Genomic DNA, 27,668 nt, shown 5'->3' on the forward strand with positions numbered 1-27,668 from the left:
CACTTGTTTTTGTTCAGTAACAAAATCATAATAAAATAAATAAAATGTATTAAATGTATTAAAAATGTAAAAATTAAAAATTAATTATTTTGAAATTGTGACGTGATAGAAAAGAAACGGACTTAAGATCTGTAATCAGCACTTGTTTTTTGTTCAGTAGCAAAATCATAATAAAATAAATAAAATGAATCTAAATGTATTAAAAATTAAAATGTCATTATTTTAAAATTGTGACGTGATAGAAAAAAACGGACTTCAGATCTGTAATCAGCATACTCAAATTAGGGTTGGTACACTTGTTTTTGTTCAGTATCAAAATCACAATAAAATAAATAAAATGAATCTAAATGTATTAAAAATTAAAATGTTATTATTTTAAAATTGTGACGTGATAGAAAAAAATGGACTTCAGATCTGTAATCAGCACACTCAAATTAGGGTTGGTACACTGGTTTTTGTTCAGTAGCAAAATCACTGTAGACCAGTGTTACTGATTAACTTTATATTACCTTACATTTGTGCTCCGTCTTCTTGAAATCCTTTCTGACATTGACTTCCAACTGTCCCCGATTACCGTTCCTATCTGACTGCCTTTAGTCTGGCCTCTTTGATCCATTCAAGATCGAAGAGACACGCAAGCCCTCCAACCACGTCAAGGTAGCAGTCATGAGGAGGGGTCGCCCTTACCCACACCATCACAACTCGAGAAAAAGCTTCCGTCCCTTCGATGGGGGTCTATGACCAATATAGGCACACTTCAATTCACAGCAATAACGCCTGGACTTCCGTACACTGGCCACCCGCATCATCGCCGACGGTGAAATGTTGGGCAATAGTAGAGTCTTCTTTGGCGTTCTCGAAACATACCTACATACTTAATTTAAAGTACCTAGTGTATTGGGAGACACATATTAGCTGAAAAGGCTCAAGAATCAGAATACGAGGGAACTTAAAATTCCATATCTCATCTAAATAAGAGTTGTAAACGTTTTCCAATTCAATTTCAATTCAAATGTATTTATTTTCGAAAATATAGGCCTGTACATAAATATAGACCCTACAGGGATTTTATTTAAAACTTCCCAGTTTAAATAACTATTTATTTCAATTAAATTTAATTTGAACAAAAAACCACGTCAATTTAGATATAGAGAGGGAAGATTAAAATCAGTTTTAATAGCATTTAAGTTTCATCCCCACTCACTTTGAAATTTAAAATGGCATCCCTCTATTACAACACTTAAATATTAAAGAGTATTCAATTGTTTATACTTCTCATTCAATTGTTCCCACATATTATGTTTTCTATCGTCGCTTGGCAACCTGTATTGCAGCTATTGTTCATTAAGAGAATAAAACTACGCAGTCGGTATGTGCTGGCCTTCTGTGCTCGAGGTTGCGGGTTCGATCCCGTCCCAGGTCGATGGAATTTAAGCGTGCTTAAACGTGATAGGCTCATGTCAGTAGATTTACTGGCATGTAAAAGAATTCCTGCGGGACAAAATTTCGGCACACCGACGACACTGATATACCTCGGTAGGAGCGAGCGTCGTTAAATAAAACAATTAAAAAAATAGACTATTAAGTAATACCTTTTGATCTTTTCTTAGGAACTGTAATCTTTGCGCTCTCTCCAGACAATACTGGAGAGAATCACGCATAAAAATATCCACACCACACCGCCATTAAATATATGAAAAAGACCCACACCACTTGATTAATAACTATACAAATATATCATTTTTAATAACAATAATTTTAACTTACGTAAGTTTTGTACATTTATATATATATATATAATAGCCGCCACTCAGTAAATTATAGAAATGAAGATCTAATTTAAGATATTCTCTACATCTACTTTTATAACCCCAAAACGTTTCACTTTCATATCATCAATATAGTATTAATATGTATAATTAATGAAAAATAGTCACATCATGGCATTAACTATTATAATATTTAATTTCTAAAGATAATAATGTCATCAAACCACCTCAAGTTTTGTAGATTTTAATATCCAATACACAGCTGTACTCAGAAAATTACACACCGCAGAATCAGACCTGTAAATTATTTTTAGTAAGTCTTGAAGTTTTTAATAACCAACTGAATTTGAACTCTAAATATATCAGCAAACCTGCAGGTCACGGCCTTCCTGTAATAGCCTATTGTTTATTGTAGTATATGTTTTGTTTTATTCTGAAATGCAATTAGTTCTCAAAACTGACGAAAGATGGATTTCGGAAAATTATGTAGGAAAACTAACGCTTCACTGAAAGTTACTGTTTTTCTGAAAATCCTTGGATGCCAAGCTTCAAAATGATGAGTGATTCATTACAACCCGTTCAGCCGTTTTCCCGTAATTTTCATGATCAGTTCAAATTATATATATATATAGATACGCTTTGTCAAATCTGGCAACCTTTTCATAAGGGAAGCTTAATTAATTAATTTATTTATTATACAGAAACTAATAAATTACCTAGCTTAGTCCTGAATAATTAAATTACTTCTTATTTCTTATAATTTTGTCGTTTCCCAATGCTTTTCTATGCTCCAAAATTAAACTAACTTGTTGACGTATCGTAAGACTGCATGAGTCATGCTTATACGCAATGCAAGGTGCAGATAAAGGCTAAAATATTTCACCTAACTAGTTCAAAGCCGTCTGAGGTCGTACCGGTATCTATGTTACGATAACAACATGACTCGGAACGCCAATCATATGTTTTCTGTGAACTGAACTATATGGTTCTCAAGATCCGGCCAGCAAGAACTTGTGCAATCAGTTTTGTAAGTGCAACACACATAATTACAGCGGAGAACACTTCGATTTAAGGTAAGAAATTAATTATTTTGTTTAAATTTGAAAATAAACTGCAAGTCGCAGTACAAAAGATTACTTCCTTACTTACTGGCTTTTAAGGAACCCGGAGATTCATTGCCGCCCTCACATAAGTCCGCCATTGGTCCCTATCCTGAGCAAGATTAATCCATTCTCTATCATCATAACCCACCTCCCTCAAATACAGTTTAATATTATCCTCCCATCTACGTCTCGGCCTCCCTAAAGGTCTTTTTCCCTCCGGCCTCACAACTAACACTCTATATGCATTTCTGGATTCGCCCATACGTGCTACATGCCCTGCCCATCTCAAACGTCTGGATTTAATGTTCCTAATTATGTCAGGTGAAGAATACAATGAGTGCAGTTCTGTGTTGTGTAACTTTCTCCATTCTCCTGTAACTTCATCCCTCTTAGCCCCAAATATTTTCCTAAGTACCTTATTCTCAAACACCATTAACCTATGTTCCTCTCTCAGAGTGAGAGTCCAAGTTTCACAACCATACAGAAGAACCGGTAATATAACTGTTTTATAAATTCTAACTTTCAGATTTTTTGACAGCAGACTGGATGATAAAAGCTTCTCAACCGAATAATAACAGGCATTTCCCATATTTATTCTGTGTTTAATTTCCTCCCGAGTATCATTTATGTTTGTTACTGTTGCTTCAAGATATTTGAACTTCTCCACCTCTTCAAAAGATAAATTTCAAATTTTTATATTTCCATTTCGTACAATATTCTGGTCACGAGACATAATCATATACTTTGTCTTTTCGGGATTTACTTGGAAACCTATCGCAGTACATAGATTATTAAAAATAACTCAAGATTATTTCTATAACATCTAAAGTAATAAAGTTGAAAATATGACCTACAATGGAGATCTTGACAAACGAAGGAGCCATTTTAGAAGAGATTTGGATTGAAATTGTTTTACTGCTGGTGAAAAAAGCAAAAAAATGTAACAGGGTATTTAAGGAAATCGCAAAGATTGCGTGAAATATCAATAGGTACTCGAATTTAAATAATAAATACAATATACAGGGTGTTAAGAAAAATATCCAATATTTTAAGAGGTGCTAGTATGCATAAAACAAGAAAAAATGTCTAATAAACATGGGTCCTATAACACATACTTTCTGAGATCTGAACACTTGTTCATAGGAGGTGCTCAATGTGACGTCCATTCATGGCAATGCATTCCTCTGCCCTTCTGCGTAAGGAATCACGCACTCTTCGAAATTGACCTGGTTGTTCTTGATAACCAAAAGTCTAGGGGATTTAGGTTTGGGGAACGAGCAGGCCAAGGTGTGGGGCCTCCCCAATCAATCCAGCGGTCCTGAAATGTCAGCATCAGGTGTTCACGCTCATTGCGGAAAAAATGTTCTGATGTTCCATCGTGCATGAACCACATCTGTAGTCTGCTGATATGGCACATACTCCAGCAAGGTAGGCAATACGTTAATAAGAAAGTCCTGATAACGAACCCCAGTTAATCTCTGTGGTAGCACGTATGGCCCTTAATCTATCGCCAAGAATGCCTGCCCATACGTTGATTGAGAATCGGTGCTGATGCCTTGTTTCTTCAACTGCATGGGGATTTTCATCACCCCACACATGCTGATTATGAAAATTCACTACACCTTCTCTGCTGCTCATATCCGCAACGAAATTTTTCTTTTCAGTGTTTCTTGTGACGTATCAGTATTCTATGCCAGGGGTGTCAATTACGGTATGATTATCTGGTAGCCTGCTGTATTGTAGGGCAGAAAAATGCATTGCCATGAATGGACGTCACATTGAGCACCTCTTATGAACAAGTGTTCAGATCTCAGAAAGTATGTGTTGTGGGACCCATGTTTATTAGACACTTTTTTCTTCGGAATATGTGTGATAAGAACGTTCTGTGTTAAATTTTAACGTACCTTGTTAACATGTTTCGACCTATTTTCGGTCATCTTCAGAACTGGTCGTTGTTGGTCTTGGCGCCTCTTGTTTCCTGTGTGGGTGCGTTCGTAGTGTAGAGTCAAATAGAATATGTGTTTTGAAGTTGAGTTGTGTGTTGAGAATATCTTTGGGGTGTGTTTTCGTGTGTCTGTATATTTCATATTGTTTTAGTGTGTTGAGTTTCTGGCTTTTTGGTTGGATGTGCAGTATTTCCATGTCTGTGTTGATGTCTCTGTAGATGTGGTTGGCATTTGTGATGTGTTCTGCATATGTGGAGGTGTTTTGTAATTTTTTTATGGTTGTGATGTGTTCTTTGTAACGTGTTTGAAACGATCTGCCTGTCTGTCCTATGTAGAAGTTGTTGCAGGTGTTACATTTGAGTTTGTATACGCCTGTGTGGTTGTATTTGTTTGTTTGTGTTGTTTGTGTGTTGAGATGTTTTTGTAGAGTGTTATTTGTTCTGTATGCGATGTTGTAATTTAATTTCTTGAATGAGGTTGCAATTTCAGGTGTGTTTTTGTTTTCGTATGTTAGTGTGATGTATTTTTTGTGTTCTTGTGTTTGTGTTGTATTCTTTTGTTTTTTGTGGTTTTGTTTTGTGTTACGTATTATGTTGTCTATTATGTTAGGGTTGTATCCGTTTTCTTGTGCTATGTATTTGATTGTGTTTAGCTCTTCTTTGTAATTCTGTTGGTTCATTGGTATGTTGAGTAGTCTGTGTACCGTTGTTTCGGAATGCAGCTTGTTTGTGTTGTGTGGGGTGGTTGGATGTGTTGTGTATGTGTGTTGTTGTTGTTGTGGGTTTTCTGTATACTTTGAATGTGTGTTTGTTGTCGACTTTTGTTATTGTGATGTCTAGAAAATTTATGGATTTTTTGTTTTCAATTTCTAATGTGTAGTGTACTTTGGGTGTATTTTGTTTATGTGTTGATACAGGTTTTGGATCTGTCTTTTGTTTCCTTTGTATAGTATTAGTATGTCATCTACGTATCTGTGCCAATATATGATGTTGTCTGCGTGTTTGTTGTTGTCTTTGTTTAGTATGTATGTCTGTTCTATGTGGTGTAAGAATATTTCTGCTAGTATGCTGGAAATGGGTGATCCATGGGTAGGCCTTCGGTTTGTGTGTAATATTTGTTATTGTATGTGAAGTAGTTTTGTTTTGTGATGATGTCTGTGGTGTTTTGATGCATACTATCACCTCCTAAAATATTGGACAATTTTAACACCCTGTATACTTTCTTTAACACTGTAGAGTATTTTATTTGATATTCATTTAACCCATATACTCAATATTTCAATGACTACTACGTGGAAAACATCTACACACATTAAACAGAGAATAGAGCGAGGCGGACCGCCAAGAAAACCAGTTACACTTCTATTTATATAGTACCTTGAGTAACGTCGGAGCATTACAAGAAAATGGAACAATTTTGTCGGTGTAGAGTTCCCCTTAAACGTTGTACGTTAAAAAAAATTCCAAGCATTTCAAAGACGGTTTTAGTTTCGTTCTCAGATCAAAATCAATAAAGTAAGAAATTATTCATAAGAGCCGATTTGATGTATTCCCGACTAGAGTCATACAGTAAGCAGGAAGTTGTGAAAACTTCGAGATACATTAAATAGAGAATGTTCCTCTAAGTTTCCTCTTCATCCTGCCAAATCTATCAAGACATGCTAAAACCTTGCATTTCAACGAACATATGTAAATACATTTTGTGCGAGATCGTGCGTATTTCCTTGGTTTCCGCACAAAACCAATCCGCGGAAAATGTAAAATTCCACATTCAGTATTCCCAACCTAACACACATAACAATTTCCCTCTTCTTACCGCTTAAGCGCCATATTAATTTTACTGCTTTAGGCTTTTAACATATTATTTTTAGAGACGTTCAATATAGTAATAATTATAAATTGGAAACTTACCACTGCAATTTCACCTAAATTGCACTGTTAATTATTGTTTTTAAATATTTGCAAAAATTAAGTAAACTCTACAACTCCATTAAGTTACTGCATTCGTGATGCAAGTAACATTAAGGGAGCCGTGAAAAAATCAACAAGATTCCAGATGCCGATATTATTACTGCAATATGTTATATACATAATAATGAAAAATAAATCATTACATAACCTTACCGTTTGTTTTAAGTTCGCATTTATAGACGTATATCACGGCCTGCTGGAGTATAGTAAACACAGAAAACATTTTAAAGCAACAATGTTGAAGATAGATATTTTTGTTTTGCAAATTTGCCGTCATTGAACAGAAACCAAGATGGAGATTTCATTGCAACTAATTAGAAATTCGTCTTTCAGATATGTAATAAAGGATCTTCGCACAAAATAATGTACGATACACGAGCGGTATGTTTTCTTTCAATTCTCGGAAATTAAAAAAGCTCAACTACGTTTCGCATTTTCAAACTTTTCCTCGAACATGAAAACTTCAACATACCGCTCTTGTAACGCATATTACTATTTAGAGCATAACAGTATCTTCTCTTTATATTTCATATCGCAAGAAAGGGAAAGTTATAAAATAATAATAAAACAAAATAAACTGTAATTCTATGGAGTAAATTTCTTCGTGTACCAGCATATTTAATCAAAAAACGAGAATGTGTGGAGTCACAGAGAATTCGTTGTTCAAAGAATTTCAGTGTTACTACTTATGTGGCACAGATAGTCAAATTGTTGTCATAGAAACCTACTTTCACTTTTGGCCTCCCTTGAACCTTACAAGCGAAGTATCTGGCATAGAGATAATACGGTGGTATCTGTGGTTCGGTTGTTATACTGAGTTTATGTCAATTGTGACATTATTATTATTATTATTATTATTATTATTATTATTATTATTATTATTACTACTACTATTACTATTATATTATTATTATTATTATTATTATTATTATTATTATGACTAGTACTATTATTATTAAAAATTAAAATTGCACTTTTTCAATTCAGATTCCTTTCAGATATAAGCCCTTTTCTCTGCGATAGTTTTGTAAAAATATAGGCTATATATTTCTTTCCTTCCTTTCCCCTTTTTGTTCTCTTTATCAGCTGATGAATTTATTATCATAGCCTTTTTATTGTGAATTTTATTTAATATTCGTATTTATTTTCTTTTTTATTATTATTTTATTACATTCCATTTTGTTATACTCTTCCGTACGTTTTCCATATTAACCATTTGTACTAAATGAGTTGCTTTTACTATATTCAAATGTATTTTACTTTCTTTTTTCTATTATGGTATTATTTTCATGTTGGTTAGTGTCGATTTTATTATGCTATTATTATTATTATTATTATTTATTTATTTTTTTTGTAATATGTTAGTATTTCGTTCTTAACTTTTTGTTAAATTTTAACTGCTTGTATACTTTGTGACCTGGTAGAGTGTAAGGGAAGGCCCTATGGCCTTAACTCTGCCAGTACAAATAAAGAATTATTGTTATTAGATGATATTATTATTTTATTATTATTATTATGACTATTATTATTATTATTATTATTATTATTATTATTATTTCTTTATCATAAACTAAAATTAATAGTGCTTGTTCAAACACACGTGATGTCACACATCGACTACTGCGATGTTATATTAAGTAATCTATGGAGAAGAATGAAACGAATAAAGCAGACAGACAGAATAAGAAATGAAGCTGTGTTGGAAAGAGTGGGGAAAAAAGAATAATGCTGAAACTGATCAGGAACAGAGAAAGGAATTGGTTGGATCATTTAAATGGAATCAGAACGGACAAACATGGTCCAAATTCTTGAAGTTGATGATGATGATGATGATGACGAAACTTCTAATGGCTAATCTTGAAGTCTGATTAGTGTAATGTGTGTATATTAAGCATGAGAAGTTTTGTTCATTTAGCTTTCATAGTAGCTGAGCTATAAATAAATGAATTTCACTGAATTTTTGCAGGCCGAAGGTATACCTGCGCCCTTTAAAGGGAACCAGAGACATTTACAAATTTCAGGACATACAGTATATAGTCCATATATAAAACCGTTCTGATTTAATGAATCTTATTTTATGAAAAAAAAAAAAAAAAAAAAAAAAAACTTTCGTTACGTTTTAATATACGGTTTCATTAATCTCCATGGAGACTACATCGAAATATGAGATATTGTGTATTCAATTAAAATTATATTTGTCTTTATATTTTCAAGATCGAAAACTTGTGTGAGTCGACCTGGTTGGCGAGTTGGTATAGCGCTGGCCTTCTATGCCCAAGGTTTTGGGTTCGATCCCGGGCCAGGTCGATGGCATTTAAGTGTGCTTAAATGCGACAGGCTTATGTCAGTAGATTTACTGGCATGTAAAAGAACTCCTGCGGGACAAAATTCCGGCACATCCGGCAACGCTGATATAACCTCTGCAGTTGCGAGCGTCGTTAAATAAAACATAATATTTAATATTTATTCGAAAACTTGTTAATTTATGATCGATTATCGTATGATAATTGGCCTATAGTGTTAATCCTTGTATTTGTTCTTGTTGCAGTAAACTTATGGATATTTTTAACAATCTGTGGAACTTATATCTGTCGCTTGTCTTCTCCCTGTCATTACAAGGAAGTGCAAGCTATTGTAATGTGACCTCGCCAGTTGTGGTGAATATTTTTCAAGGGACGCTACAAGGCGTCAGCAAGACTTCCCTGTACGGCAGAACTTTCTGCGCTTTCAAAGGAATTCCCTACTCCCAACCTCCACTAGGAGAGTGTCGTTTCAAGGTAAGTGGAAAATACTGACATAGCAGGAAGTGATAAAACAAGCCGTGCCAACTTGGGAACATAACTCACTTAACGAGACACTTTTCTGACGTCCATTGGTTCGCATGAGTGTGGAGTCCACCGTATGACGTATTGTGGGTTCAGATACGATTTCTGTCATGAAAATTGAGATTTACCGACCACTCATATTAAAGAGAGACAGTGGTTAAATGCTGTGAAAATCAAGTAATTTTATTTTTTTTTTCATTTAAAATACTCCTCAGTATGTCCATAATAGTTATTTACATATTAAGGGAGATAAGGGAGTTTTTACACGTCGTGGACAAGTTTACAATTAAGTACTCCAAGACTAGCAAATTTTATCTAATTCACGAATTGCATATAATGTTTTTTTATACCCTCACATTTTACGTAATAAAAATATATTTCTTCATTTTACATGATTTAAGGGGAGAGGATGGTATTTTTTAAAACTTTTTTTTTCCTATTTCGTGTAAAATATTAATTTTTTTGTATGTAGAGAGCTCATAGCTGTGGCAACTCACAAAATAAAAATATAAAAAATATATATATTTGGGGGCACAACTTTGAAAAACATATATACCCAATGCAGGATTGTATTAAAACCGATATATCTAAACCGTTTTAAAGATAGATTCAAACAGTTTTTTGCAATGTATTTGCAAAAGCATGTTCTACAAACTGTCTGTAACAGAATTTTGATATTAGTCCCTACGTTTGTAAAACAAACAATTAATAACAATTTTCTGATTTCCTTTCTTGCAAACAAACGGACGTATTTCTAAAATGAAATCAATTAACAAAATTCTGTTACAGAGAAAAGTTTCCTAATAGTCTAAAGAATGTGTGTTCTAAATTTCATGCATGTATCTTTAATAGTTCAGAAATTATATCCATTTTTGTCTGGCAATGTAGCAAAAAAAAACAATGAAGTTACTGGAAACCGATAAAAGCGGACGTGTGATTTAAAAATCCATAGCGCAGGAAGTTTAAAAATGACGTATCAACATCCGATAAGGGCACAAATACCCACAAAATGTTATGCAGTGCATTCCACACATATCAAAGGGTATTTTAAAAGAAAAAAAAATTGAAAATTTAATTTACCGGAAACAACAATAAAAGTGGGCGAGTGATTTAAAAATCCATAACGCAGGACTCAACATCCGATAAGGGTACAAATACCCACAAAATGTTATGCTATGCATTCCACACATATCACAGGGTATTTTAAAGATTTTTTTTAAAATTTACTCATTTTTCACCAAAAAATACCATCCTCTCCCCTTAATATCAGAACTGTTGGGACGGTCGTCGACTTTTTGAGTATTCTTTTGTTTGTTGCTATGTTACTGTTGAATGAAACATATTTTCACTCACTTCCCTAGAGAGGCAATGTGACTTACGTCCCGTTGTCAATAGCAACCAACACTATCACGGTAAAATTCATTTACTTCCCTAAAAACAAGCTAATAACAGCGTACTTACGGAAGTGAGAGTGGAAAAAGTACATATTACATGGAATTTAACGCGCATTTGTGGCCTGGTAGGCTGCTTTTACTTCATTTTTAAAGCTCTGGGGCACAGGGTTTTTTAATGACACCAAAATTTTGATTGCAATACCTCGTAACTTAAATTTTTTGCTGTAGTCCGTACAGAAAGTTATATATCTTCTAAGCCAGCGATGGGCGTTTGAGTGCATTTGCCCTCCGTGCCCACGGGGAATTGCAAGTGCGAGCGCTGTAGTATGCCAGCAGCTATAACAGATCTTACATCTTTTAAATGAGCTAAATTTAGGACTTCAGGGAAAAGAAATTCTTAATACACAATTTGCAGATAGAATTGCAGCTTTTAAGGAGAAATTGCTGTTATGGATACGTCAAATGCAAAAGGGCGAAATATATCATTTCCCATCCTTATCTAAGCGCATAGAATTTTGAACAATGAAAATTTCGAAATGTACGCATGTATTCTATCCGGTCTATTAGAGGAATTTACATCAAGGTTCCACGATTTAGACTGCCTGGAAATGGATTTGCGTATTTTTGCTACATGTTCCGATTCCAACTGATTATTGATAACGTCCCCCCTTCATTATAGTGTGAATTGATTGACCTGCGATGTGATCGAGAGATGCAAGCGAAATATGATTCAAGGTCGAGTCTTATGCAGTTTTATGACGGATTCCCAAGAGGACGCTTTCCCGATCTGCATAAGCTGTGTGAGAAAGTTTTGTGTTTATTTGGTTCCACTTATAGATGTGAGCAGTTATTTTCTATTACGAAAATAAACAAATCTCAAACAAGAAATGATGGGCTTTTAAACTGCAGTTCTACGCATAGCTTGTGCTAATACAGTTTCTCCAAATCTTGAGAAATTGAGTAATATGAATTAATGTGCAACAGACTTGTTTTGTTTTGTGTTTAAGAAAGTGTTTCATTACTTTGTGTTCTTACTTAGTTTGGTAGAATAACATTTTCTTTTGAAACATACAGTACGTACCGCAACTTGAAAAAAACCGGTTTTCGTGCACTTCTCTCGTAGTACACCGTGCAAACACAGAGTGCATAATTCTACCCAACCTTGTTCTAAGCTATTACAAGCTATGGTTTTTCCTTAATCGTTACCTTCAATATCTAATTTTCTAAAAATTTTTATTAAGAAAAAAAAAATATTTTCTGAAGGAATAGGTAAAAGATCCTAGGCTATGTTGTTGATGCAGGTCTTTAAAACATTCCAGTAAAAGAATCGTGCAGATATTTAATTAATTGTATATTTTATTATGTAAATGCTTTACAGTTGTAAAACAAATTATACAAATTTGATATCATTTTTACAGGTAATTACTAGCTATTTTAAAATTCTGAATAGTGTTTTATAAAGTGTAATGTATGTATATTAAGCATGAAAAGCTTTGTTCGTTTTTATAGTAGCTGAGCTATAAAAAATGAATTTTACTAAATTTTTGCTGGCCCTTAAGTGGATGAGAGTCCTTTTACTTTTTTTAGGTCCATCGTCTGTGTCCTGTCTGACTGCCATTCAGTGTACAACGATTTGTCCTAAATTATTGGTTGTATTTTGTCATATTTAGTGTCTATAAGTCAATTTATCCGGGAATGATTCACAGTAAAAATTTAATGAATCTTTATTTTAAACCAAAAACACAAAATAATGCCTAAGTCGAATATTAACACAAGATTTTCTTTGTGTTTTTTTTTTTAACTATGCAAAATAATCTGATATGTAAGGATTTGAGACACATGCAGATCAACCGCATGAGGTGGACAGTGAAAAGAAACGGATCTACGAACCAACAATCCCGTTCTATAAAGATAAATATAGCCTGTCCCACATTGATGTAATAGGTCTGATGGTGGGGGCATGAGGTACCATACCCTCCTTCTTTGCCAACAAATGTAAAAACCTGGGCCTAACACACATCATTGTGAAGGAAATAGCCATTAGTGCCCTCAAAGGGTCGGTTCAGATATTGAGAAATCATTTGTATGGGAGTGATAATGGAAATTTCAAATTATCTTAACCGATGGCTGTTGATTGGTTTAGATATCAATGCCAATATATCCGTACTATTATTTTTCTCGCGGTATATGGCATTCAAATCATTCTAACCTATCTGATGATATTTTTTCCCCCCTTTCTTAACTGTAAATGGGCACATTGGGGACATTTTGTATATTCGATTCCCTAACCGTTTCAAATGTATATCATTTTACCTTTTAGGTATGTTTCCAAATTATATGTAATACACTTTGTCAAATCTGGCAACCTTTTCATAAGGGAAGTTAAATTTATATTATATATTAATAACATTATTAATCACTATCAATGGAAAACGCTTAGCTAAGAAAAAGGCAGGACTGCACAATTCATAAGAGAAACAACTCAAAAGTCCTGCATTTCAGTTTTAAACCATGCATATTAGAGAGTTTTATAAGAACTATAGTCCACAACTTTCTAATTAGCAGACATAAACAGACGCTGATGCTCTTTTGAAAATTTTACAGGCACCAAGACAGCCCCTGCAGTGGTCCGGCACATTAAACGCGACCACAGAGCCACCTCCTTGTTTGCAGTTCAACAGCGAACTAGAGACCATCGGAAAGGAAGACTGTCTCTACCTCAGCGTGTACACGCCACAGGTAACGGATTCACTATCTCGTCCGTCACAGGCTGTTTCTGCAATAACTAAAGAAAGTACTTCACATCTAAAAGGCTGTGAACATAATTGCTATGGAAACATTCCAAGAGGAAGTTGTTGGACTTTTTCTCTACATCTTACCTTCAACTGTTTTTTATTATGTGAAGTATAAAGAATCAATACTGTGAATACAGAGGGAAAAAAGTTTCAAGATTTTAACAAGTATAGGTTGAATGTTTTCAACATTCCAGATACCAAAAAAGTGGTTTTAACGTGGAACGTTTTTCTGCGCACCACTCGAGAAAAATATACAAAAGTTACAACAGTTTCCCTTATGGGAGTTGTGTTGATACCACCCTCAATGCATTCCTTGGTTAACCCTTAAATTGGCAAAACTTCATTTCTTACACTAGTTTATTAAACGTTGTCGGACTGTAAAGAAAACTACTATCGCAATGTCCATATTTTATATGTTGTACAATTTTATAGTATTGTAAAATTTTAATTTTCCTACCAATTTTTTTGTGCGAGATCGTGCGTATTTGCTTGTTTTCCGCACAGAACCAATACGCGGTAAGTGTGAAATACCACATTCAGTATTCCCAACGTAACACACATAACAATTTCCCTCTTCTTACCTCTTAAGCGCGACATTCATTTTACTGCTTTAGGCTCTTAACATATTATTTTTAGAGACGCTTAACATAGTAATAATTATAAATTGGAAACTTACCACTGCAATTTCACCTAAATTGCAATGTTAATTTTTGTTTTTAAATATTTGCAAAAATTAAGTAAAGTCTACTACTCCACGAAACTTATTGCATTCCTGATACAAGTAACATTAAGGAAGCCGTGAAAAAATCAACAAAATTCCAGATGCGGATGTTATTACTGCAATATGTTACATAAATAATATTGTTAAAATATTAAAATGAAAAATAAATAATTACATAACCTTACCGTTTGTTTTAAGTTCGCATTTATAGACTGGGGGAAAAAAAAGACAGACGTATATCACGGCCTGCTGGAGTATAGTAAACACAGAAAACATTTTATAGCAACAATGTTGAAGAAAGATATTAAGTTTTTCGAAGTTGCCGTCATTAAACAGAAACCAACATGGAGATTTCATTGCAACTAATTAGAAATTCGTCTTTCAGGTATGTAATAAACGATCTTCTCACAAAATAATGTACGATACACGAGCGGTATGTTTGTTTTCATGTTCTCGGAAATTAAAAAAGCTCAACTACGTTTCGCTTTTTCAATCTTTTCCTCGACCATGAAAACGTCCACATACCGCTCTTGTAACGTTTATTACAGCATATAGCCTATTAATCTGTTGCGTCCTATAGAATACTTTGTCAATTTAAGGGTTAAAGAGTTTAATTTTTTCATTCATGGCCCGGATTGTACTTCTACTACACCATTGATCAAATGGAATGCGCAACCTATACTTATTAATAGGCTATTATGTTGGCGGATCTATCCTCATTTGTTTTTATATTTTAAAAGGTTATGTCTTGTGTATCGCAGCATTTCCTGAAACCACAACATTGATAAAATGGACTGCACAACCATTACTTACTAGGTCTATGTTGGCGGATCTATCCTCATTTGTTTTTATATTTTAAAAGGTTATGTCTTGTGTATCGCAGCATTTCCTGAAACCACAACATTGATAAAATGGACTGTACAACCATTACTTACTAGGTCTATGTTGGCGGATCTATTCTCATTTGCTTTTGTATTTTAAGAGGTTATGTGCATTGCAATATTTCCTGAAAGAAACCACCCAGCTATCCAGGATGTCTCTTTGTATAAATAATTACAACAATAAACATGACGTGCTAATAAATAAATGAATAATGTGTTTTGATGCTTCTTTATTTCAGTGATTTATATCTTTATACAAGGAGGCCGTGTTAAAAACAGTTGCTGCAGATCTGTGATTTCGCTATCAGATGGACTTGGAAAAGATTCACGTCAAACGTTTGTTTAGCGTGTAAAAACGTAACGAAATATTAAACTTAATTTTAATTTAATCAGAAATTATTAGTAGTACAGAAATTAGGTTGATTAATAAATGCTAAGAGTATGACAGAAATAGTTAACTTTAGTATAATATTTCTTAAATACTTAACTAGTTTTTAATTTCCAAATGAATCCAATTCTGTATAATGGCATATGAGTATTATTCAGTAGAATTTCGAATAACTCGTTGACGTCATATTGATGTGTGAAGCGTTTCGTCTATGAATTGCATTGTTGTCTGGAGACTAGGCCTCATGGAATGAGGAAGTAGTTAACGAGAAGGCTCCGCCTTGTTAAATTTAAATGGGAAAAAGTACTAAACGAAATATTATGTTATTTTTTGAATATAATATAAAATCTAGGCAAATTAATTCTTCATATTATGAACCAAGATTATAGACTCAAAATTATTAAAATAAATCCAGAATTAATTAACCTTGATACTAACATTTTTAATATCTAAGAGAATTTTATTAAATATTACACGTTTTTTCTTTAAATTGAAACTGTCTATTATTTAACTTTTTTTTTTCGTATAGACATTTCCTATTTTTTTAACTAGTTTTTTTTCTCAACTCCTATTTAAAATTTTTATTACATCACTTAACTTCCAGTATTATGTTATGTTACTGGAGATGACTGAAACATGAACATTTTTGTTCTTTTGTGTGAAAATTATATTTCAGATAATATGTATATGTAATTTATAATTCCAATAAATTAAAATTTATATTTAAAAAGTTAAGAACTTTGAAATTAGACTACGTTAAATTAACTATTTTTGTCTTTGTACTACCCGCATTTATTACGAGTAATTACCCCATTTATGTGTGAATAATAAGAATTACGTTTTATCACGACTGGCTGGATTCCAAATTACTTTTTTAAAAATAAATCATAATTTTAATCACCAAGTCCTACTGTAATTAATTACGTCACCCTATTAATAGAAATTGTAACCAGATTTCTTTAATATTAAACGCATAAACACTTCGCGGTAAAAAAAATAAAGCTACAAATATAAACGAGAATATAATAAAGAAACCTGGTGGCTGGTATGAGAAAGTATGTGTCGTTTTCGTTATATATATTTCTTTGGTAATGTTTCCATGTAGTAAACTACAGTCAAACGTAATTTAAATTTCATTCAACAGTTGGCCACACAAAATGACGATCCATTTCCTGTAATGGTGTACATCCCTGGAGAAGACTGGGTTTCGAGTGCAACTACGAACTACGGACCGGAATATCTCATGGATCGTGATGTCGTACTTGTCATTATCAACTACCGCTTAGGATCTTTAGGCAAGTAACTATAGTAACCGTCAAATACTAAGGCAACGCTTCTGCGCATGTACAATCGAGTGAGCGAATGAAGCAGTCAGAGTTATTTCTTGGTCTACATTGGTTGTATTCAACTTTTTTTTTTTATAAATCTAACTTTGTCTTCTAGCAAGTAGGTCTTTCAGTGTTAGTGACAGATATTGAGTGACCTGAAATTGTTTTCAAATGTCGAAAAAATTCCTGTAAAAAAAAGATAAGGTTGCAATTAATTAAAGATAGAACATTTCGGCTCTGTATTTGCCTGGGCTGTGCGAGTTTATTGTCTTATCGGTACGAGTTCCGTAACCTTGAAATCAGTGATGTAAAGAAGCAGCGATCTTCACTGTCACATTTATTTATTTATTTATTTATTTACTTATTTATTTATTTATTTATTTATTTATTTATTTATTTATTTATTTATTTATGTCTATAACAGGGAAAAATCCTAATTACAATAGACAGTACAGATATTTGTTTAGAACAGAGAATTGCAGATAACATGAAAAAAGAGATACAACACATACAAATCCAAGATACAAGTGTAAATACAAATTAAAAATGAAAAGTGAAAAAAAAACAGACAAATAGATACTAGCTTACCTAAATAAAAGACACAGATATAGATATAAATGAAAAATACAAAATAAAAATAAATGAATAATAGATAAGTATAGATAGCATAGCCAAAAATATAAAATGTAGCTATAATTTGCAAATTACAGAGTAACAAATAGATAGCAATATTATTTTAAAACAACTATCTTCAGTATATTAATAAGAAAATGTTTATATTTCATGTAAGAAATGCTGAAATCTAGATCTCATGTTTTATATATTTCATTGAAATTTGAACACATTTTTAACACTGGTGAATTTGTATGTGCTGAAGTGTTTTGTTTTTTTTATAATATAACAATTGACGATTTCTTAAATGTGATGTTCTGGCGTTAATCTGGATTTGTGATAATATTTCGCTATTATCCAGTAGACCGTTGAATATTTTATACAATAAAAGTTGCTCAGCAAGTAATCTACGACTTCTAAGAGACATTAAATTAAATTCAGCAAGTAGATTGTTGTACGAAATTTTGTTATGAAGGGCCGAATAATGATATTTTCTAAAATACAGATATCTTGAGAATCGTTTTTTTAAATTTTTTAAAATTGTATTACTATATGATTTAGCGCAAACATGGCAATTAAAAAGGAGTGTTACAATGTTCCCCGTATCCCGCAGCTGACTTTGAGGATTGTGGAACATTATTAAAATGTATTCAAAGTCATAAGACAAATCGTGTGAAGTTAAAATGAAACTTTATTAAGTAGCAACACAAACAAAAATACATACAATTCAAGCTATGTTATTTTTGCGAGTGCTGTCTCTTTCTTTCTCGCAGGATTCTTGAGTACTGGAGACGGGACAGCCCCTGGTAACTTCGGACTGAAGGACCAGGTTCAAGCGTTACGCTGGGTTCGAGACAACATTAATGCTTTCGGAGGGGACCCCAACAAAGTCACCATTTTTGGTCATAGTTCAGGTGCTGCGAGCGTCCATTACCATATCCTGTCCCCTATGAGTACAGGTGAGTTCGAATTATTACTAGATTAGACGGCATTTCGGAAGGCGGTCAACTGCTACATGCGCCGTAGCATTTCTGGTATGTGACGTCACAAACTTGTACAGTGAAACAAATCAAAATCAGTCTATAACAAGTACTTCCCGAGTTCGTTTGTTCACGTGTGAGTGTTTCAATACATTGAATAAGTAAAACTAACATTCACTGTGTGTGTAAGATAAGTAAATGGAAGAAAAGACTGTAAAAAGACAAGTATTGCACAGGTAGGCGCGGGAAATAGTGTTTAAGGTGTATAATTATTTTAAAAACGTTGACGAGCAGAACTCTGCCGGCCATCTTGATGCTGGCTACAACGTTACGAACGTGCAAGAAACGACTGCAGAAGCATGTGGTATAGGATTGAGAACGTGTAAAGAATATTGTTAGTGAAGGAAAGAGGTTTTTTTTGGTGTCATGCTTACAGTAATCAACGGCTAAGGTCATTATTGTCTTTTGATAATTTAAATTCTCTCCTGCGCTATTTGTATTGCACGTGCTCGTGAAGTACGATGTGGCAATGTTGTACGCTGCCTTGCTCTCTCTAGCTGTCTCTCTCGACGCAAACGCTAGCAGACAACCGCCTTCTGAATTGCCGTCGACTCTAGCTTCACAAACAGTTGAGGTTTCTCAGTGCTGAACTATGCTGCGTAAGATTAGGTTCGTTCCAACAACAGTCAGGAACCGTCCGTAACCATCGTGAGCATGCGCAGTACAGAAAAAGCGTTCCAACACAATCCGAACCAGTCCTAAACCGGAAACATGTACTGCAGTCGGGCGTTCCAACAAGCTTTGACACGGGTTCGGAACGGTCAAAAATAGTCCGTGGATTGAGGCATGTACGGAAGAGTACGCGAGACGCGCATGCGCATAAGCTCACCAACGTCTCCTGGATACTGAAGAAAGACATGATCGACTGTTCACATCATTGAGGTTAAAAATGAAAAGTGACAGTGCAGACGAATAATAAAACTAGAGATTTAATTTAAATTTTCGCCAAAAAGAAAGGGAATGGGAATTATTTGGGTATTGAAACAGTTAATTACAATTTCAACATGCAGCTTTGATTAAAAGTATAATAAATAACGTACAAACATTAATAATAATTAAAAAAGAACTATTTTTAGATGAGAGTCCCCCAGTACACGACGTTGAATTATCGGAATTCTTGCCTTCCATAATTTTTGTCATCTTTTTATAGAAAATGATCGAAATTCTATTTTCCGCAATTAGAATTAGCTGCGAAACGATAATAATTAAGCATCCCGTTCTTAGCAAAGATGATCACAGTTATAGCATCTCTGGATTTAGTACATAACGATCCGCGAAAGCGTTCCAACAACGTCCAGTCCAGTTTCAATCCATAGCAGATGCTCGACTAGCGCATGCGCATAAGATGGTACAGGAACCGTACATGAACTGATCCATGAACCGCTTGTTGGAACGAACCTATTGTTTCATCACATAAGTCTCCGTAATCATCTGTAGAGTTATTCCAGTAGCTTTGGTGTTGCCAAATGTTTCGTAGAAGCATAACGATTTCCTCTAAAACGGTGAATGTTAGAGAAAAACTTATTTAGATTTTTCAAATCTCTCCTCATGATCTATTACCAGTTTAATTTTGGTGCAGAGGTTACCGTCCACCCTGTATAGTCTGTTCGGTGGCTGTATTGGGGATTTATTTTTGTGGCGTCTTCAGCCGTTATGTTTATAAATGTAGTGTTACGAGCATTAGTCCCTCTTCAGGAGAAAGACTTATCGGGTAGATTACGGAGATAACAACAATCGGGATAAATTGACAGTGTTCAAAAAATAATTGCTTCGTAGTATATGATGATGAAGCCAAAGAGCTATACCGGGAAAATCGCGAGATCGATATTATAAGGAGCTGTCACTATTTAATGAATGACGAAAAAAGAAGGCGGTGAGTGAGATGTTAAATGAAAAGGTTGTCTAGGCAACTACATACTTTAAGTGCCTCCGATAGGAAATGTTTATTCATGGTATTAATTATTATTGTTATATTATTAACTAGCCGTACCTGTGCGCTCCGCTGCACCCGTTAGAAATAAATATAAAGTAATTACATAATTAAAATAGGACATTTGATCCAGGGAACATTCGTGTTTAATATAAGGATAAATCGTTTAATATGTTACTTAATGTAAATTGTATTTGCATAATTAAAATGCGATCATTTTGATCCAGAGACCGCTCATTTGGTCATAAAAATTATTTTATGAAATACAGGAAACGAATGTACAGAATAGCCTATCAAGTTTTCTGTGCATAAAAAGCTATTTTAATCTTACCTGTCCTCGATTCACTCAGAAGTTACTGTAATAACATTACAGAATTATGTCCATCTAGAGAAACTACACTTTCCAATTGTGAATTAATAATTAATTATACAAATCGGTTAATTTAGCTTCCGATATCACTTCATACAAACACAGAAACATTATCTGTAGGCTAGCTTTCATAGCTTTCGATTGTTGCTGTCCAAGGCCCCTTATAGACGAAGTCATTTGTTTTTTAAATCATTACACGGCCTTAGATGGCAGTTATTTTAATTTTAAAACTCATTTATCTCATTAAATATCAGTCCTATCAAAATTTTTCAAGGAATAAAACTTAGCGGACATTATTTTTAAAGAAACTTTTGTTATGTAACATTTTTCACAAAAATGAATAATAAGCGAGATATTTCGATTTATTTAATTCAGGCCCCCTTATAACCTCCCTTTTAAATAATGTATTTTGAGTGTCACATAGCCTAAAATCTAAGTTACAACGAACTTAATTTATATTCCAATTTTCAGCTAAATCCGTTCAGCCATTATCGCGTGAAAAGGTAACAAACATACAGACAGACATACAAACAAAAATTAAAAAAAAGCGATTTTCGGTTTCAGGGTGATTAATTTTATATGTTAGGACCAATTATTTTTGGAAAATCGAAAATTACCAGAAAAATTTCGGCTACAGATTTATTATTAGATTAGATAGCATTATTGCTGTATTATTATTATTATTATTATTATTATTATTATTATTATTATTATTATTATTAATGAAAAATAATAATAATGTCACTCACCACATGTTATGCTGTGAGTTTGTTTCAGTGATTGTTTGAGTGTGATGAAGCAACACATGTTATGCTCAGCTGAAGAAGTATGTGTTGAAATTCCCCTTTCTTCTTTTTTTATTTATTTTTTCCTTTGACAGCAACAAACAAGGCTAACAGAAAAGTTTATTTTGCACCACATTGCCACTTAATCATTTATGTTATCCATACCAAGATGCAATAGAAACACGCGTTTAAGATTATCTGTCAGAAAAATTGTCAGCGAGTCGTAGGTATCTCGGTAGGCTCTCTCTTTATTTAAAACTTCCTTTCTTTCAATATTATTTCTTCTCGAAAGAGGACCTCTAACAATGAATTAACTACATCATCATTATTTCTCGCATCTATTTCTGTTTATATTTTTCCGAAACACATAACAACACTGAACCACACTCACTACTGTACTACGAAGTACAATAGTACAACACCCTCGCTTAAGTCATAAACTGAGACATAAGGAGAGAGAACAGTGTGGGTCTCTGCCTGCCAAAGAGCGGGAATTTTTGTTATCTATGGCCTATCTAGGAAGACAAGTCACAGCCGCTATTCCCACCCTTCTACTCTTAAGACCGATTCATGGATGGGAGGAGTGAAAGCTGACCAGGCCACGAGGCCAGACGAATTGTGCCTCAGCTACAGCTTTTTAAGCCCAACCTCAAAACTCGCGAAATATACGAAATCCAGAAGCCAGACCCTGCACGAGCGATCCTGGCCTCAGGAACAAATTTTAGTGCAAAACAGGTCTATATACACTACAAAGTTTTCAAATACCTCTACAGCTATATGTGCTTCATTCAAATAACTAATACATTATATAAAAACACAAAATTTGATTTCAGTTAAGCCAAGTGACTGAGGTCCGGCCTCACTTGCCTCAGTCAATCAGCCGCCACTGCTTTACTTACCAGTGGCGTAGCGTCAATGTAAGCTAAAAAGCTTAGCTTCCCCAGTTAATAATAATTTCATAATAAACCTGCAGTTTATGGACAAAAATATTTATTAATTTGAATACAATTTATATTTACGCGTTAAATATTGTGATGCGGCAGCTCAGGATGATTTGTGATGCAGCAGTAAACAAGAAGCCCTCACACACCAGCTTCCAAGCAGACTGGTTTCTTCTGTGTAATCCACCCCGCAGATTTTCCATCCCTTTCTAACTAAAGTACCCTAGTCGCAAGGCTCGCAAAAAGCTAGCTTTAACATTTAAAATAAGTAGTTTCCGAGTTATCCCTTTTCGTCAGTTGTGTTCAGTTGAAGTGTTAGTGTGCATTGTGGCTGATATAATAAGTAATGAGCGAAATAACAGTTCCTGACACTAATTTACTTGAATTTTTTAGGACAATTGTATTATTAAGACTGACTTAAAACAAAAGTGTGATTTAAAAAATAAATGACCGACTCCCTTGCTGTCAATGAAGGACACAACCAAAAGACAGACGCATACTTACGTAATGATACTAATATTGTGATTTCTCTAAGTATGACACGGATTGAGCTAATGTTATACGTATACGTGTCTATTTGTTAGAGATATGTGTAAACCGTGAAATCATATTTTACTACGTATCATTTGAGGTCATGCCTTATTGGTGTTACTTATGATGTTCCAACCAATCTTCGACTGCTGACTTGACATTGACTACTATTTATTTTAAGACTGTATTTTTGTAATACGTTTTCTCATATTGCATGAAAGACAACTTGAGTTAGCTTCCCCTGCTCAAAATTTCATGCTACGCCACTGTCACTTACATAGATGCACCTGTGTTAAACAATCTTTACGATTCATAATACCATAAAAGCATTAAAATATTTCGAGTTATTTTTCTAGGATTGTTTCATCGAGCAATAATGCAAAGTGGAACTGCTGTTAGTCCGGATTTCCGACCGTCTACGGATGCAGCCGCTTGGACCAGAAGACTGGCGCGCCTGGTGGGATGCTCCACTGAAAACACCACACAACTCATTGCTTGTATGAGGGTTGCGGACGCGAAAAAACTGCTGAAGCTGGGAGCTTCGTACCACGTAAGGAGCTTTTACTATCATACATTTCTAAGAAAAAAATCAGCGTCGATTTCACAACGCTGATTGAGGAAGGGCTTGGGGTTCCAGGCCCCTGGGGCTTATCAGGTTACTCGTATGAGGGTGGGACCTGGCTGTACCAGGGACTGAGGCAGAATGGCCCACCTGTCAGCGTTGGGTTCACGGATACCAACCGGGCCACCTGTCGGACTTTAATAATAATCATCGATTATACAGGATGAAAGTAATATAAATCTACAGATTTTAACAGCTTATTCCTTGGATAGAGCGCAACAAAAAATTCTAATACAATATAAGTCCCAAATGAATACTGTTCTCAGAAAAAAAAATCCCTATGTGTTAATACTGCTTTATTCGAAAAATACTATCCATACGGTTCTGATTTTTACTCTTTGATTAGAGAAAATGATAAGGAATGATTATCTCTTTGCAGTTTTTTATATAAAATGAACGAATTTCTTGCAAATTAAATAAAAATATTAACACGTATCGTTATTTGCTGGCATTAGGAAGTCTGGCAACCCTGCTGCAGTAGATGAGTCGGCTATGCGCTGTTGCCAAACTATTGTCGGACCATCGGATCTTTGCCCCTTCAGCGCTGTCGTCGTTCTTGGAAAAGTTAACGCCTCTACTCACCCCATTCCACCCGTTTCTCTCCCACTACGTCAAACAGCAGGCCACGAACCTTGCCGAATAGGGATGTTGCCAAATTTCCATCAAACAGTGTCATGTCTCTTGAATATTGCTTATAATACTGTAAGGTTAATTATTACTTATACATAATTTAATTTAAGTAGTCTAATGACATTGATTGACTTATGCAAAATGCTATTACTTGCTTAATAATATTTCTTTCACCACTCCGTGCTACAGTATTCATGTTGAGTTGACAACACTGGACTGCAAGTGCAAATACACTGTCCCCGCAAGAAGGCTCAAAATTGTGAGTAGTGGGGGAGAGAAAGAGAGGGATACAAAAGAGAGAAATAGGAATACAGGGAGAGAAATGAATTGCCGAGGCTGAAAAGGAATTAAGGTTCAGTTCGCATATCTTACGGGGGCACAGATCCGATGGTCCAACTATACGCGGACTTTCAGCCTAATTTTCTAATTGAAGGGTTCAGAGCCATAGTGGGTCAAGTGCCATTTATTAAAGACGGAGAAAGCAAGAGTTAAAGTTAAGTGAATACCATAGTTTAATGAAGATAGACATATAATTTAGTTTTAATGTGTATACTTTATATTACTTGCTATATGTTTCCATTGAATTATGGTAATAACTTCATTTTAACCCTTGTTTTCTACGGTTTTAGTAAATGGCGCTTGGCCCACTATGGTTCTGAACCCTTCAATTAACCATGCACTTAATTACAAAACGCATATTAGGCATTTATATATGGGTATATATATATATTTTTTTTTTATTGTATTTTATTTCTCCATTCAATCTTCACAGTTATATTACCTCCACTCTGTATAGGGCGCATAAAGGACAAAAGCAAGCCTAATTTTGTAATTAGAATATGTCCAGGTTTCAGCCCTCGAAAGGCCAAGCCAGACGAAGCTAATGAATATAGTATTTTATATATTCATGCATAATAAATAGTATGGTTGTGAAACTTGGATTCTCACTTTGAGAGAGGAACAGAGGTTACGGGTGTTCGAGAATAAGGTTCTTAGGAAAATATTTGGGGCTAAGAGGGATAAAATCACAGGAGAATGGAGAAAGTTACACAACACAGAACTGCACGCATTGTATTCTTCACCTGACATAATTAGGAACATTAAATCCAGACGTTTGAGATGGGCAGGGCATGTAGCACGTATGGGTGAATCTAGGAATGCATATGAAATTAGGGTAAGGTGGAGAGTGTTGGTGGAATGATAGAGGAAAACGGGAGTAGCTCGAGAAAAACTCTCTGCAAAATCTGCTTTGTCCACCACAAATTCAATCACGACCTGGCCAGGGATCGAACTCTGTACACCAGGATGGAAGACCAATGCGTTAGCGTTGAGCCACAAACGCGGCTGTGAACCAAGTTGCTTTTAGATATTAAGTTCTCTTCTCCTAGGGAACAAACATTTCTGTACAATTTTATGTTCTGCACTTCAATTTGCGTTCATTATTTTTTTTATTTTGAATGAAAAGCGAATTAGTAACTGCCTATCAATAACAAATCACCACCCCTCTGGCTTCTTAAAGCTGATGTGCTAGATGTATTCACGCACAATCAGCACAGCTAATGGATAGCCTACTCCACAAATTTAGTCAACAATGTTCTCCGGCTTACATGAGGAACACTGATCATACTGTGAGAATTGAGATTAGGTAAAAATGTATTACGTTTAAAAGGATAACGTGTTAAAATTCTAGAATTCTTCTTTCCTAAGATAAAGAGCGCAATACATACGAATAACGTCAATCAATAAATTGTCGATATTATGATAGCATTTAAGGAGAAGCAGAGGTGAAATTTTCGAACAAAACTGAAGAAAAAATGAAAATTTGGTTTTTTCCATTTTTATTATCTTTATTTTGATATTCCGATGTTAGTTTTTGATTCTGTGCCCTTAAAAGTATGAAATTAAAACCAAGATAACTGTATTACTATATTATTCCCATAATGAACTAATACTTATCATTATTTATATACCTTCTCTGAACATATAAATTAAAAGAAATATTGAAAATTTCTTACAATATGGTGCATGGAGCATTTTATATCAAACGATATAAAGTTTTATAAAATTATTAATATTTACAGAACTATTGTACTTAGAAAGTTGAAACTTAGTATGTCCATTACTAATAACATACTTAGTATCCATGATCAATTTCAAACAAATCGGGTAAATTTTGTGGATTTTGAAACATTCACCTCTGCCTCCCCTTAAAAAAAGGGAATTTGAGATGAATTTATATTGCATAATAATCTGTGGATCTGGATTCGATTCCCGGCGTAACCTTGATTTATAATTTGTGTTGGCAAACCAGTGGTCCAGGTAACACAGATGTTTTTCTCCAGGAACTCTGGTTCCCTTGTGTCATCCCAACAAATCTCCATCATCTCATCTCATCTCATCTCATCTCATCTCATCTCATCTCATCTCATCTCATCTCATCTCATCTCATCTCATCTCATCTCATCTCATCTCATCTCATCTCATCTCATCTCACCTCACCTCACCTCACCTCACCTCACCTCACCTCACCTCACCTCACCTCACCTCACCTCACCTCACCTCACCTCACCTCATCTCATCTCATCTCATCTCATCTCATCTCATCTCATCTCATCTCATCTCATCTCATCTCATCTCATCTCATCTCATCTCATCTCATCTCATCTCATCTCATCGCGGGTGTAGCGTAGACCAGCCTCCTATGGCGCACCCTGGGCAATGACTATGTCGGTAAATTAGTCTACATAACTGGCTTCATATGGCTGAATGATGAACAATCAAGTACACGCCATTACTAAAAAAATATATTTCGTAATAAATTGGTGTGGATTGGAAAAAAAAGGAGGTTGTTCAGTAATCTTTATATGAAACGAATGAAAGTTAGAATGCGAGAAGAAATGTCAGGAGGAAGTGAAACAGGAAGAGGAGTACGACAAGGATGCCCTTTATCACCTATCCTGTTCAGCATCTACTTTGAAGATTTAGTAAAGAACTATTTTCAGAACATGAAAGAGGAGATGATACTAAGGGATATGCTACTGGAGCTAAATGACAGCTGTGAGCAGTATGGGATGAAGATAAATGCAA

General features: G+C 34.5%; 1 protein-coding gene across 1 annotated transcript in view; it reads left to right on the top strand.

The window, feature by feature from the left end:
• The first annotated feature begins 2,658 nt into the window (after positions 1-2,658).
• Positions 2,659-27,668, top strand: part of LOC138695053 (juvenile hormone esterase-like) — a 40,795-nt gene continuing 15,785 nt past the window's right edge. Inside the window, exons 1-6 of the mRNA XM_069819397.1 lie at positions 2,659-2,842; positions 9,337-9,565; positions 13,612-13,746; positions 16,937-17,087; positions 18,506-18,691; positions 23,686-23,879. Of these exons, the coding sequence (XP_069675498.1) occupies positions 9,344-9,565; positions 13,612-13,746; positions 16,937-17,087; positions 18,506-18,691; positions 23,686-23,879 (888 nt within the window). The 5' untranslated portion in view covers positions 2,659-2,842; positions 9,337-9,343. The remainder of the gene's footprint in view (positions 2,843-9,336; positions 9,566-13,611; positions 13,747-16,936; positions 17,088-18,505; positions 18,692-23,685; positions 23,880-27,668) is intronic.

The sequence above is a fragment of the Periplaneta americana genome, chromosome 2 (assembly GCF_040183065.1).
Source record: "Periplaneta americana isolate PAMFEO1 chromosome 2, P.americana_PAMFEO1_priV1, whole genome shotgun sequence".
NCBI lineage: Eukaryota > Metazoa > Arthropoda > Insecta > Blattodea > Blattidae > Periplaneta > Periplaneta americana.